We start from the raw sequence: 15,268 nt of genomic DNA on the forward strand, positions 1-15,268 counted from the left end.
TCCGATGTTTGACTCAGGTACTCTCCTTTGACTTAGCTCTCCGCTTTGACTTGACTCGCTCCCTGGCTTTATTTCGGTACATACTGCACGTGTAAAGAGATACGAAGAATAAGAATTGTTTTGCTTTCAATTTACGAGTGCGATTTCGATTTTATTTGGATCGAGATTGAGGGTTGTCACCCTGGCGTATAGCCTTCGAATCATATGGATTATAATCTAAAGGATTCCTTCTATTTATGATGCGAAATAGTTCGTGGCCTAATTCTCAGACCTGAAAAGATGACATAACTGCAGAATACATTGACAATGTGTTACTGATATAATTGTAAATTTTAGGATTAGTAACATGTCCTACCATTATACCTAGATATTTAATCAATGTATTATCGGTCTGAGGATTATTACAAATTCCGATAAGGGAATAGTTATTTTTCGGGCTCATAATTGGAATGTCATTCTAATATCATTATTCTATTGGTAAAGTTCCATAACATTGGAACCTATGGGTAAGTCTTATTGTAAGCAATAAGTCAGCAAGTAAGCCCTTATATTTTTCCGACCCTTTTGCTGATAAGGGCAGACCATTAGTAAGTGTTGCCGCATCTCCGGTGACTTGAGATCGCATTGGCACAATTTGTAAGGTTCCTTTGGGAAGAACCTCACTCTATATTCCCCTATCGGTGCGTGGTTGCACATGACTTGCATGAGACAAGCGAAAAGCGGCGAATTGTTGGCAGCTTTGACTCCTTGATATGTTTGGAACCATGGGCCGCCTTGAAGATGACTTGGAAGTATTTCGTTGCCTTCATTGTTGGTGATTTCATACCAGCTGTTACCTTTGAAATAAGACTTGATATGATATGATGAACCTTGTATTTGCAAGCGGACCGAAGGTCCTGAGCGTGTTCCTATACCATCCGAAGGCGGCATGTGTGGTGGCGACTCGCTTGATGCGTTCCCGAGTCCTGAGCGCGTTCCTATACTCCCCGAAGGGAGCATGTGTGGTGGCAGCACGTTGTATCCTTGCGAGCGGACTAAAAGTCTGAAGCGCGTTCCTATACCATCCGAAGACGGCATGTGTGGTGGCGGCTCGCTCGGCGTGCAGACTCCTTGGTGGAAACCAGTTTGCCATAAGAAAATGGTGTCTCGCGTTGTTTTCTGCCTTGTGTAATGATAGGAGGCAGATTGAGGGAAAGAAAGAGAGCGCTCTGTAAACGTCCTTGCGGTCTCCGCTGAATAATATGCTCTTTGAGCCAACGGCTGTAACATTCCTGAGTCCTCTGTATAAGTACCCGGAGCCGTGGCCCACATCAGGGAAAATGCATTTTACTTAATTGCACTTAGAGCTACTTTGAGTCTCTTAATGACAAGCTAAGAACATAAAGAAGGTTCAGAAGTCCAAGAATATCCTGGTTACTTAAATGTTTCTTAGAAATTCAGCTCAAAGATAAAAATAAGAAAACCAAGAACCAAAGAACACTAAAAAGACTTGACCTTCTCAACAAAACATTATATACTTAGCTTAAGGAGAAAAAGAAGAAAACCAAGGATCAAAGAATGTTTAAAAGAGCTAGACTTTTTCAACAGAAGCTTAAAGTGAAACAAGATCATCAACTTTTTCGAGTGTAAACAATTTTATGTTCACTATAAAACATGTTTAGAGAGACATTATGTTGTATGCTCTGTTCTACTGCTGGTAAAATTACGGAAAAATCACGACAAATCTTAGAATATTAAAAAAACATAAGTCTATATGTATGTTTTTGTCGAAAACATACCCGTTATGGAGATATCAAGATTCCATCATGGGGGGGGGGTCATTGTCAACTGCAGATAGACACGTCGTAGAGCCTGCTCTACTAACCGGAAAATTCTGGAAAAATCACGACAAATCTTAGAATATTAAAAGAACATAAGTTTATGTCAGAAAAATCCGAAATACGTAGAATTGAATTAAATTAATTGTCACGTGTTTGGCTTACCTGATTTAGCATGTAACACTGTCACAGCCAAGCGGTAGGCAGCTAGAACTAAGGCTGATGCGTGGCAGCCGGCAGGCACTTGCTGTAACGCTGTGACGATAATGTAACAGAATGTAACTAATGGTATGTGATGTAACTGATGGTAACAGCTGTAACGCATTGCCTTTTGTAGCAACATCTAAAAGCGTAGTAACAGATTATAATGCTCCTTGGCGATAAGGCTCGACTAGGGATCACCGGGGCATGGCCTACCCCGGGAGTATCACAGAAGGGTTGGAGGGGGGTGAGGGTAGGGATCGGACACCAAGAGCCCTTCTGAGACCCCCCAAACCCTTCACAACCCTATGTAGTGTCGAGCATGACCGTTGATCCTTCCTCATCACCACCATCATTCCTCCCCTCCCCTCCCTCCCCTTCCGTTTTCCTGGCCCCTTTGACCTGTATTCAAGTAAGTTATCATTCATTCTTCTCCCCTACCTTCATCCAGCTCATTTTAAGCCTATCTAGACCATTTTTTTTGCCTTTTTAGGATGCTTCTTTAGGGTATTTGGGGGGGGGATATTTGAGGGAGGGTATTGGGGACATGTAGGGGGACATGAGGAGGGATTCTAGGGAGAGTTTTGGGAGGATTTGGGGGACATTCTGGACATTCTCTGGTCTCTGGTGAGTACTTCCTATCTTTTCATGTTTCTATGCTCATTTGCTACTTGTAGAACATCTTTCCTCTCATCTTTCCTCTCCCATCCTCCTATCCTATTCCTCTGTATAGATTATATCCAATGTATCATATTTACTATGCTAATATAATCACTTTTGTTGACTTATTCACTCTTAAGCTTCTTACTATTGTCATAGTCGACCTTGAATGTCTGAAATATGTACTTGTGTGACTTTAATATGACTTTTTATTTATCTATCTTTATGTCAACATTTTTATATCTATGAGAAAGACATCAACTAAGTACAGTTTGAGTAACTTTTAAGTCATTTCCAGGCTCAAGACATACAAGCCTAAGTATCATTAAGAAGATTCAGACAGGTCCCTGTTCTTAATTGTTTCTTAAATTGTCATTAAGAACAATTAAGAAAAAAAAACATTTTCTGATGAAGGGGAGACAGGGCAGGGCAGGAAAGGTGGTAGTGATGAGGAAGGATCAACGGTCATGCTCGAAACAGAAGTTCAACATGTCACATGACCATCACATGATGTCTGTACTTGGGATTTTTGAAGCAATGTTCCTCAAATCATAGGTAGGAGATATTTTTGGGTCATTTCTGCATGGAAATTAATAATCTAAAAGTGTAATCCTATAGTTTCAAGGTCAGGGAGTCTGAATATGTAGTCCGATTATTTGTTGGATGAAAGCCTATTGAGATATTGCACATTTAACGTATTATAAACACAAATTTGCGCTGTAGCTCCTCTAATTCTGATCAGATAATAAATCTAAAATCAGATTCGGCTTCCTGGACCTTGAATACATATATCTACACTTTTCAAACATCAAAGTCAGTACAGGAACTATAAAACATGACATTCTTGTCATATTTTTCTATAGATCCATAACTGGTATGTTTTCTGACAATGACATACATATAAACTTATGTTCTTTTAATATTCTATGATTTGTCGTGATTTATCCAGAATTTTCCGGTTGGTAGAGCAGGCTCTATGACGAGTCTATCTGCAGTTGACAATGACCCCCCTACCCCATGATGGAATCTTAGATATCTCCATAATGGGTATGTTTTCAACAAAAACATACATATAGACTTATGTTTTTTTTAATATTCTAAGATTTGTCATGATTTTTTCGGAATTTTATGAGCACTTACACAGGACATACAACATAGTGTCCTTCCAAACATGTTTTATGGTGAACTTATATGTTAAGACTGGAAAAGGTAATCTAAAAAGTTCTGATAAAAGCCAATCTCTGGTAAATTGCCAAAGTTGCTCACTGTTTGAGTGAATGTCAACTTGATATAGCCTTAATTTTTGCAAGTTGTCTTTTTGTGTACATAGGTTATGCATAATTCCTTTTTAACCCTTACTGTACTTATCAGACTTTTTTGTTATGTTGATAAGTCAATTTTAAGTCAACTTTTTGCCAAGACAAAGAAAGTATAAATAAGTATTTTTAGTTTTGCTGGTGCTTTGGGGAATCAATGTGTCAGTTCAGGAGCTTATCAGCCACCTTCTTCAGCCTTGCCAGCTCAGGATGCTAGTGCTGGTATTGTCAATATGTTCACCAAATGTTTCCATGTTGAGATTGACAGTATTTATGGGTCCATCAGTGATGGAAATGATAGCTTTTGTAGGCCTTGTCACTATGGTAGATAAATTTGCCTTCAGTAACGGCCATAGGCCTTATGGGGGCATGCATAGTAGGAGCTGAGATGGTATTGATAATGGTAGCATGTGGAGGAGTGGTCATGGTTGCAATTGAGGTGCACTACCCTCCAGTCTATGGTTGTCTTGTCAAGAGCAGAAAAAATCTAGGAACTCAGACATGAGTTCCAACTCTGGTGACTCTGATAACAGTAAATGTACCTTGACTCCTGCTGAAAATTCAGCCTCAACCTCACAAGTCAATGTCGGCACCCGGGTCACTGGTTCTACTTTGAGCAGTCCCATAGACTGCAAAGGCCTGAGCACTGCTGAAATTGGTGGGTAAAGTGATGGAGTTTGGTGTCAAAGAGGTTGTGATATGTTGCAAAATCAACAACATTATGATTATGGATTTTGGAAAAGCTGCTGACAAAGCAAGAGATACAATGGAAGCATTCAAGAATAGCTGAGACTGGGATTGGGTTCACTGGATAGTTCATTTGCATAGATAAAGAGCAGTTTTTATATGTTGGGAGTAGAGCATTGCAATTGCTATGTCGTATCACACTAAACAGCAATCAGCTCATGACAATCCTCAAGGTTACACATTGGTCTCAGACATGAAACAGTGAGTAATATATAAAAAAGATATAATAGTGAGGTGTCAAATGGATGGAAAACTCAAAACTCATTAGTGCTCCTGGTGGCCTCCATACAAGTGTGAATAGCCTCAAGCGATTTCACTGTGACTGAACTTGTTGGTATTCCATGGTATCTTCCCATTTGCGCTGTATAACCTGCAGTTACACCATGTATTTGACAATTTTTGAGTTGTTGAAGATAATGCAGTAACGCCCAGGATACCCAGAAGCAATTTTCCCAAGCAAAATCATAATCAGGGTTGTTGCATGAAATAGACACAACAAGATGAAACAACTGGAGTAGTGTAGGTCAATTTTGAGGCTGGAAGTGGAGGGTGGCAACGACTTGCAAATGTGAGTTATCCTAGGGATTGTTCAAAAAGGATATAATATCCTTTACAAACTGTCCGAGTAATAAAGATCCAGGGCCTGAATAACCATTATGATCAATGGAAACATATTGATTGGGTTGTATTGCTGTAAGTATTTTTGTGCACAATGTCTCATGCTGCCATTTGAATGGTCTCTTGAGTATATCAACTTGATCAATGTTGTATCAAAAGTTATTTTGCCAAATAAATTCTTCAAAAACCTGGACAACTGGGATAACATTGCCTTCATTCATTTCCGGCACTCCCAGGACATTAAGGGAAAGGACAAGAGGGTTGACTTGAATGCTAGTCATGGTAGGAATGGAGAGCAGTACACAACCTTGATATTTGATTAATACATATATACTATGAAAATATTATGCAAATATTATTATAAATGAAATTTACATAATACATGTGCATTGTGCAAACCTTAAGCAAACAAAATCTATAAAATCAACATTATTAAATATATTTTTTGTATAAGTTTTACATAGTCCACATGTATTATGTAAATTTCATTTACATACTGTATATAGTATTTGTTTAGTCATACTTGACATTCCCACACCCAGATCCAACTCCCATCCCTTGTATAAAAAAGTCCCTATGATATTTGTGGCACTCCTGTACTCCATGTCATTTGTCATGTCAGGATATGGATCAGTGACAGTGAAACCCCGATAGTAAAAGTACTTAGGAACATTTGGACTTGCCATTGCTGTACTTGTGTAAGAGAAGATGATACTTTTGAAGGGTTCAAGTTAGGTGGTTGCTCATCCATTTCTCCAGCTCACAACCTCAATATTTGAATAATACATATGTATTATGAAAACATTATGCAAACATTACCGTATATAAAATTTACATAATACATGTGTACTATGTAAAACATATGCAAAAATTATATTCAATAATGTTGATTTCATACATTTTGTTTGCATAAAGTTTAGATATGTTTTACATAATGCACATGTATTATGTAAATTTTATTTATGGTAATGTTTGCATAATGTTTTCATAATACATATGTATTATTCAAATATTGAGGTTGTGGCTGCCCCCTCAGCTACCACTTCCACATACTCTTGCAGCACAAATGCCAGCCACAAGTCCTCTTTAGGCCCTGTACAGCCTATCCACATCATGCACCCTTTGCAGTCAAATCCCAACTTGATCTTCTTCACTGTAAATACATGCCGACTGTCGCTCAGGTCAACAGTGAAGAAAAAGTTGTGATGCAAGTCCAAGCGAGGGATCAGTGGCACAAAACCCACATCCCCTTCAACACACACAAGTATGTCCAGATATGTCTTGCTTGTATCCCAGTACATAGTCCAATAGTCTGCATTCAGTACATGGTCAGGCCCATAAGTAATGTGTCACCGGCTTTGTAGCATCCCTGTTATGAACTGTGACATCTACAGTTATATTTCTCATGGTAATTACTTCATTTGTAATTACAATTGTTACAAATTTACTGACTTATAGGAGGAACATCATTATGCTTGCTCATTTCCAAACCCTTGGATATACTTTTTCCCGCTTATACTTCTCCCATCATTCATTCCCATGTCACACTGTCTTTAATCTTTCCTTGTTTACCTTTTCTTTCTCATAATCAATTTTCACGTTCCCATGATTGATCATCTTCCTTCCTAGTTTGTACTTTCCTTCTCAGTGATTACTCATCTACCTCGGCCATACTTACTCAGCCCATTCTATAGTTAGTTACCTTGGGTAGATAGTCTTAGTATAAGTAAGCATAGATACTCTCTGTATTTCCCTATGCTGTAGAAGCAGAAATGAAATACAAAGTGTAGCTATGAAATAACCACACCAAGCTTCCAATACTGTGACTCGAAATGTGAGTTTGTGGGGAGATAAAACAATATAAAGTGTATATATAAATTTAACTAATAACAAGATTAACCGGTGTTACAGCCCAAGCCGTTTTACACTTGGAATATGCCTTAGCTATGAATTATAGTTCATTATACATAGGCTTAGCTACATCATCCTATAACCCTTACTTGTCACTCAGCAAAGTATACTGTTCATTGTAGGTCTACATGAGGGATCACCGGCTCCTATATGGGAAAACTGTACCATTACATCAGGAAAACGTTAATCCAACTTTTGTTCAACTTAAATAACTTAAACATGAAAAAAAGTTCAAAATAAGGAAAAATTTACTCACAGGTTTTAAAACAGACTTTTTTTCTCCTTCTAAAACTTATTCTGACTTTGAGGCCAAGGTGTAGATGTTCAATCAAGTAATTTCATTGTTAAAAAAAAAGGATAAGTCATACTCAAGTCACAAAAGCATATGATTAAGGCAGATAAGGAAAAATAAGGCAAGCCAAAGTCATAAAGTCAATTATAAGAGGCTTAAGAGTGAATAAGTTATAGAGAAAGTCATTATATTAGCATAACAAATACAATACATTGTATATAATCTACACAAAAGGATGAGATTGGATGATGAGGGAGTGATGATGAGAAAAGAAATATCCTACAAGTAACAAATGAGTATGAAAACATACAGAGATAGAGAGCACTCACCAGTGACCAAAGAATCCCCAAAGTCCTTCCAAATATCCCCTCAAATATCCCCCCAAGTATCCCCTCAAACATCCCCCCAAGTATCCCCTCAAATAAGCCTCCAAAATTCCCCAAAAAAGCGTCCAAAATAGGCAAAAAAGTGTCCTAAACCAGTTTAGAATCAGCTGGGGGAGAGGTAGGAAGGTGAAGAGGATGTTACTTACCATATTACAGGCCTGGAGGGCAAGAAAGGGAGAGGGAGAGGATGGGGAGGGGAAAAATGATGGTGGTGATGAAGAAGAATCAATGTTGTGCTCGAAACAGAAGTTTGACATGTCACATGACATCATCTGACTGCTGGACGTGTAATTTTCGAGTCAAAGTTCCTCAAATCATAGGTAGGAGATATTTTCGGGTCATTTCTGCATGGAATTTAATGATCTAAAAGTGTATTCCTATAGTTTTGAGGTTGGGAAGTTCGAATATCCAATTAGATTCTTTTTTGGATGAAAGCCTATCGAGATATGGTACATCTAACATATGATAAACACAAAATTGCGCTATAGCTCCTCAAATATTGATCGGATAATAAATCTAAAACCAGATTCAAATTCCTGGACCTTGAATACAAATATTTACAATCTTAAAAACATGAAAATCGGCGCAGGAACCATTTATAAACATGACATTCTTGTCATGTTTTTCTGTATCTCCATAACTGGGTATGTTTTCCGACAAAAGCATACATATAAACATATGTTCTTTTAATATTTTACGATTTGTCATGATTTTTCCAGAATTCCTCGGTTAGCAGAGCAGGCTCTACAACGAGTCTATCTGCAGTTGACAATAACTCCCCCCCCCCCATGTGGAATCTTGATATCTCCATAACGGGTATGTTTCTGAAAAAACATTACATATAAACTTATGTTTTTTTAATATTCTAAGATTTGTTGGGATTTTTCCGGAATTTTATGAGCAGTAGAACAGAACTTACAATGACTTGATGAAAAGGACATAATACTTCCCAAGACTTTTTTGCTTTGTGTGTTATTATTGCAACTTATCACCTTTTCTTTAACTTAGCTGTCAACTCTGCCTTCAAGTGCTCACAAAATAAGTTCAAACTAAGGTATGACATGAATAAGACTAAAAAAGTCCATATAAGATTTGGACATTTTGCTGATGTAGGGAAACTACAGCCTCTAGCTAGGACGAACATATGTCTAGCTATAATGAGCCTCTGCATATAGACCAAGCTAAGCCTTGGCCAGTCGTGGAATGACATGTAATCTTAGCGAGTGCGGCTAACATGTGGATCCTATACTCCCAATGGAGAATCCAGCTTGATTGCACTTTGATCCGATGAAGATCAGAGGTAGCTCCGTAAATCCGACATTCTATGGGGATAATAAACCCTAGCTCCGACTCTGGGCATTCAGCACATGGACCTGCTTCCATAAAAGGTCAATCGGAAATAGTAGCTAAACGTTGCCGTGTGGCAGCTAAGAATAGATCAGCACAACATTCAGCCTAGGTAGCGCAGCTAGGAACTCAAGATCGCTTAACATGAACTGTTGAGTTAGTCTTTGCCTGTAGCTCCTGCTGATAGAGTACCATATGCTCTATGACGACTCAGTTAAATCATATGACATAGATTTCTCTTTTTATTGGACAGTAGATCTGTAGCTTCGTTATCACATGGACTTAACATTTCCTTTAGTACATATTTCCTTTTGTAACGTCTCGTAGCTAAAGCTATATAAACCCCCAGGCGAGCGCAGAGAGGCAAGGAACCTTCTAGGAACCTCTTGCTGATGCTTCGCTCTGAGGATTGTGAAATTAAAGTAACAATTAACAGAGTGTAGTCAGAATAAACTAGCTTGAGAACATTCTAAGGGGCCTTGACCTCAGCTAAACAGTTAGTCGAATCAAAGTGTTAGCTTTTCGAATTCACTAAGTTGCCAGTAGTAAGATACTTTAAGAGACTAGCTGGGTTGACATCGCAGCTTATATCCAGGAGAGGTATAAGTCGGTAGCTTTACGGGCGGGTTTAGCCATTGCAGCTCTTTTCTGAACACTATTGGTTGGCACTTAGTGCTGCGAACGCACGTAGCTAAAGTTCCAGAAGTTGGCCGGTGGTTTCACAACTACTAGCTAGAGAGTTCAGCCCCTTCCCTTGTCCATTGATCGTCCTTCTTGCACACATAAAACCTTTACATTGCATTATCTCCCCACGAACTTGCATTACGAGCAGCAGCTATTGTGTTAGTGGTGTTGCTATTCAATAGCTACACCATCTATTACATTCCTGCCTCTTTAACAATCGAAACGGATATCAGAAGATATGTCAGAGGATGCGACATGTGCCAGAAGAATAAAATGATTCAACGACCTGATCACATTCCACTTAACCCATTACCTATCCCTGACAAACCTTGGGAAGAGATATCTATAGACATGATCGGACCACTACGGAAGTCAAAGGAGAAGGATGCTATTATTGTTATCGTTGACAGATTCTCCAAAATGATCCACCTTGTTCCCACTACCACGTCACTCATGTCCATGGATCTTGCAGAAATCTATAAGGAAAAAGTCTGGCGACATCACAGAATTCCGAAACAGATTATCAGTGACAGAGGACCACAGTTTGCATCAAAGTTTATGGAATACCTATGCAAAGCTCTAGGCATTGAATGGAACCTTTCTACTGCCTATCACCCACAAACAGATGGTCAAACAGAGCGGATGAATCAGGAAATTGAAACCTACCTTTGAGCATTCATCAATTATTGACAAGACGATTGGACGAGATGGCTCCCTATGGCAGAATTCCATTACAACGACAAAACCCACGCTGCCACCGGACAAACCCCATTCTACCTGAATTACGGACTTCACCCATAGAAAGGAGATATCATGGTTGAAACAACGAACCCCACCGCCACCTCCTTGATTGAAGAATTAGAGAACGTTCGAGAAGAAGCTAAAGCTGTGATGGAAGCAAATAACGAAATGATGAGAGAAAGAGGAAACAACAAACACCACAAGGAACCCTTTGCCGAAGGAGATAAAGTTTGGTTAGAAACGACAAACATTCATTCCAATTGTCCGACTCAGAAACTAGATCACAAACGATATGGACCTTTCGAGATATTGAAACAATTTGGCGATCGATCTTACAAACTGAAGTTACCTGATACTTGGGCGATACACAATGTCTTCCACACATAGCTCCTAATGACAGTCCGAGACCCAGAGTTTGACAGTCAAAAGAAACCTACTCCACCTCCACCCGACATCATCAATGAAGAAGAAGAATATGAAGAAATCTGAGGACACCAACGGAAAGGCCGAGAAATACAATTTTTAGTTCACTGGAAGGGTTATGAAAACGAAGATGATTCCTGGATACCACATTCATCTCTGGAAAATGCAGAAGAACCACTCTCAGAATATATAACAAAACTTCCAAATGGACAGTTATAAAATTGACCTAAAACGCTCCAAATCTTTCATCCCTCCATCAACTACAATATGCAAGCCATCACCGAATCTTTTACCCCTGTTTCAGATGAACTCATTATCCAAGGAGTAGACATTGTATTCATGACTGACAATGGAGTCAAGTTCCACATCCATTCCTACTTCTTCACTCACAAATCTGTCTATTGGCGCCGAAAACTCACTGGCCATGACAAACCCCACCATCCTCTATCCAAACAGTGTACACCAAACAACCACTACATCAACCAAGATATAGACTCCTCTGATTTTCGAAAATTTATCCGCATCTTCTACAATATGCGATGTGGCAACTATTCTTTCTTTTCCAATAACAACTGGATGGTAATCTTGATGATTGCACACAAATGGGAGTTTCCACAGGTCAAGATCCTTGCCAAACAACATCTTGGTAGAATGGGTTATGGAATTGTCGAACGAGTTTGCGGAGTTCACTGTCCCCAAATTGTTGACGATGAAGTTGTTGACCATTCTTATCCTCGTCAAATCTATCTTATTTTGTGTGGACGCAAAATCTGAAAAGGGGGTAATGTTACAATTTTACAACCTATAGGAAGGACGTCATTATGTGTACTCATTTCCACATCCCTGGATATACTCTTTTCCGCCTACGTTTCTCCCATCATTCATTACCATGTCACTTTCTCTTTGACCTTACCTTCACAACCTCTACATTTAAATAATACACATGTATTATGTAAACATTATGCAAATGTTACTGTAAATTTAATTTACATAGTACATGTGTAATATGTAAAACATATCTAAACTTTATGCAAAGAAAAGTCTCAAATTGAGCTTTATTGCATTTTTAATTTACATATGTTTTAAATAGTACACATGTATTATTGAAATAATATTTACGGTAAAGTTTGCATAAAGTTTGCATAATACATGTGTACTATTCAAATATAAAGGTTGTGCTTGTTTATCTTTTCCTTCTCAGGATCATTCTTCATGTTCCCATGATTGATCTTTGATGTTACCTGTTATATCTTTACGTTCTCATGATCAATCTTCTATTCTCATGATTGATCATCCTCCTTCCTAGTTTATACTTTCCTTCTCACTGATTACTCATCTATCTCAGTCATAGTTACTCAGCCCGTTCTATAGTTAGTTACCTCAGGTAGATAGTCTTAGTATAAGTAAGCATAGATACTCTTTGTATTTCCCTACGCTTTACCAACTTGCTTTTCCCCTTACTTGCCCTCAAGTCTTTGCCTTCATTGCAACCTGAGTTTCACCTTAAGGTCATAACAATAAATCATACTATTCAAATATAGAGGTTGTGGAAGCAAATACAATGTGTAGCTACAACACATGAGTACTATTAAATTCATATTTGCGGACATGGCAAGGTAAAGGAACTTAGTCACTATGACAGTCTGCTTATGTACCCTATGTTGTGAATAGGAAGTCCCAAATCTGGACTAAATATGTGAAGTGCCATCAAATTGAGTTTCCTTTTTGGTTATACCCAAAGTGTAGCTACAATCATAACTAAAATATGAAAGAGAGCTAGGAGCTATTGGCAAGAATCAGCATCTAGTGAAAGATTGCCCAGAAAGAGTAACCATTAATCAGCGGATTACATAATCTCATGAAAGCTACTCCTAAACAGGGGTGGTATGACTCAAAGGCTTAGTAACTACAATAAAAAAGGATGAGCAAGCTAAGATATAAATAACGGAGTCTTAGTAAACATAGCTGTTCCTTAGACTATGTATGTCTCAGGTTGCAATCAAGAGAATAAGAGAAGAGGAAGGGATGATACAATTGATAAAGCATAAGGTAATACACTGCGTTGGTCTAGGTTTATATACGTAAAGGGAAAGAGCTAACTATAGATGAAACAAGTACTACGAGTCAGAGTGAGTCAGAGGTGTCAGATATGATCAGGGGGTAAGAGATAGAAATGAAGGCTATACGTCATATTTATGATATGTCAAGTATACTAATGATAGCAATGATGAGTTCAAAACAATACATCCCCTTCAACGTTCATGTCCACATGAATATAACTAACACAACCTTTATATTTGAATAGTACACATGTATTATGCAAACTTTATGCAAATATTACCGTAAATATTATTTCAATAATACATGTGTACTATTTAAAACACATGTAAATTAAAAATTCAATAAAGCTCAATTTAAGACTTATATTTGCATAAAGTTTGAATATGTAAAACATATTACATATGTACTATGTAAATTAAAATTACGGTAACATTTGCATAATGTTTACATAATACATGTGTATTATTTGAATATAGAGGTTGTGTAATGTAAATGTCTGTTGTAAAGTAAAAGCATAATGGAAAACACGATGAAGTAAAAGTGAAATGAAACTGAACTTTCTGAATTTAAAAGCAGGCACAACCTCTATATCATCAGCAAAAAGTCACACAACTTATGCAAACTTATGAAAAGTTGCCTTATGCTTGCCTTATAAAGACCAACTTAAGGCACATAAGTCTCAAAAATAGCATAAGTTCATAATTTTTCATAAGCCAGACAAGAAGTTTACACATAAGTCACACATTAGTTCATAAGTTTATCATAAATTCATAAGTTGGATAACAAGTTATACAAAAATAGCATAAGTACAGGACATTTCATAAGTCAGACCAAAGGTTAAACCACAATTTCATAAGTTTATTATGGATTCATAAGGCTACTGACAATTCAAACAGTATCTCATAAGTGAAACATAAGCTCATAAGTCAGATAACAAGGCAAGAATCATAGCATTATAAGAACATTATGCTGTATGTCTTGTTCTACCACTCGTAAAATTCCGGAAAAATCACGACAAATCTTAGAATATTAAAGAAACATAAGTCTATATGTATGTTTTTGTCAAAAACATACCCATTATGGAGATATCAAGAGTGAAGGTCTGCCACCAACACAAGTAAAACAAAGGGCAGCAGCAGAGCATGATCTTTGTGAGCTGCATCACAAGTCACGAAGGTAACGCCCTCTTACCTTCAGACTCCTACAACATACAGCAGCTCAACAGCCTGCCGTCTCTTTTTTCGAAGAATAAACACATTTTTCTTATTCAGAAGCAACACTCCTTTCATTAAGAGAGCTCACCTCACAACCAGCGTAACCCCAAGCAGACATGGACCCTCCCAACTATGCGGAAGGTCAATTCGAGCAACTCAGGCTCAATCTCGCGCAGGCGATGGGCCTCACAGAGCAAGAAGCAGTTGCCCAGCTCACAACACTATGGAGACAGCGCAATCCCCCCGTGCAACAAAACGGCCCACCTGCTGCCCCACCTCAGCCTCCCAACAACCCGCCTGGGCCAGCAGCGCCCCTCCTAATCTGGCGATCCCTGCAGAAAGAAAGAAAGGTATTCCAGAGATTCAAGAAAACATATACCAGTCCACCTCCCGAATCCCTGATCCTTCCGACCATGCGCTCCAAAGGCTACGAAACTATGAATATGTTGAGTTGTGGTACTTCACTCCTAAGGGCTGTGAAGCAGCTGCCTCGCACGCCGTCACCTTGGAAGCCGATACCTTCACCATCACCAAGGCCGACTCCAACCTCATCCTCCTCCCGTTCCACACATCTGCTGTTCCGAAAGGACACATCATCCAGGACCAACATCTATCGTTCTCCGAAATGTTGATTGCCAGAAATAATCTCATCCCCCACATGGCAAAATGTCACTGGCCGCCCCAGCTCGTCCAGAAGTTCATGGATTTCTTCATCAACCTAGAGACACACCCAATCCGCAGTCAACCACAAGGAGAGCAAGCCATTTTGACTTATCAAGATGAGGCTCATCGAGACTGGTACAGGGATTTAGCAGCCAGCAAAGCATCAGGAAAAGGTAAAGTGACTTAA

The 15,268-nt window shown here is 38.6% G+C and overlaps 2 protein-coding genes across 2 annotated transcripts; one reads left to right on the forward strand and one right to left on the reverse strand.

The window, feature by feature from the left end:
• Positions 1-471: 471 nt before the first annotated feature.
• Positions 472-1,311, reverse strand: AGABI2DRAFT_122547 (hypothetical protein; the record flags this gene model as incomplete). The annotated part of the gene is made up of 2 exons (XM_006456599.1): positions 472-500; positions 561-1,311. The coding sequence occupies 2 exons, from the start codon at positions 1,309-1,311 to the stop codon at positions 472-474; spliced, it is 780 nt and encodes a 259-aa protein (XP_006456662.1).
• A 13,223-nt stretch (positions 1,312-14,534) lies between these two features.
• Positions 14,535-15,268, forward strand: AGABI2DRAFT_122550 (hypothetical protein; the record flags this gene model as incomplete). Its single annotated transcript, XM_006456600.1, has 2 exons — positions 14,535-14,768; positions 14,801-15,268. The coding sequence occupies 2 exons, from the start codon at positions 14,535-14,537 to the stop codon at positions 15,266-15,268; spliced, it is 702 nt and encodes a 233-aa protein (XP_006456663.1).

The sequence above is a fragment of the Agaricus bisporus genome (genome assembly GCF_000300575.1).
Source record: "Agaricus bisporus var. bisporus H97 unplaced genomic scaffold AGABI2scaffold_13, whole genome shotgun sequence".
NCBI lineage: Eukaryota > Fungi > Basidiomycota > Agaricomycetes > Agaricales > Agaricaceae > Agaricus > Agaricus bisporus.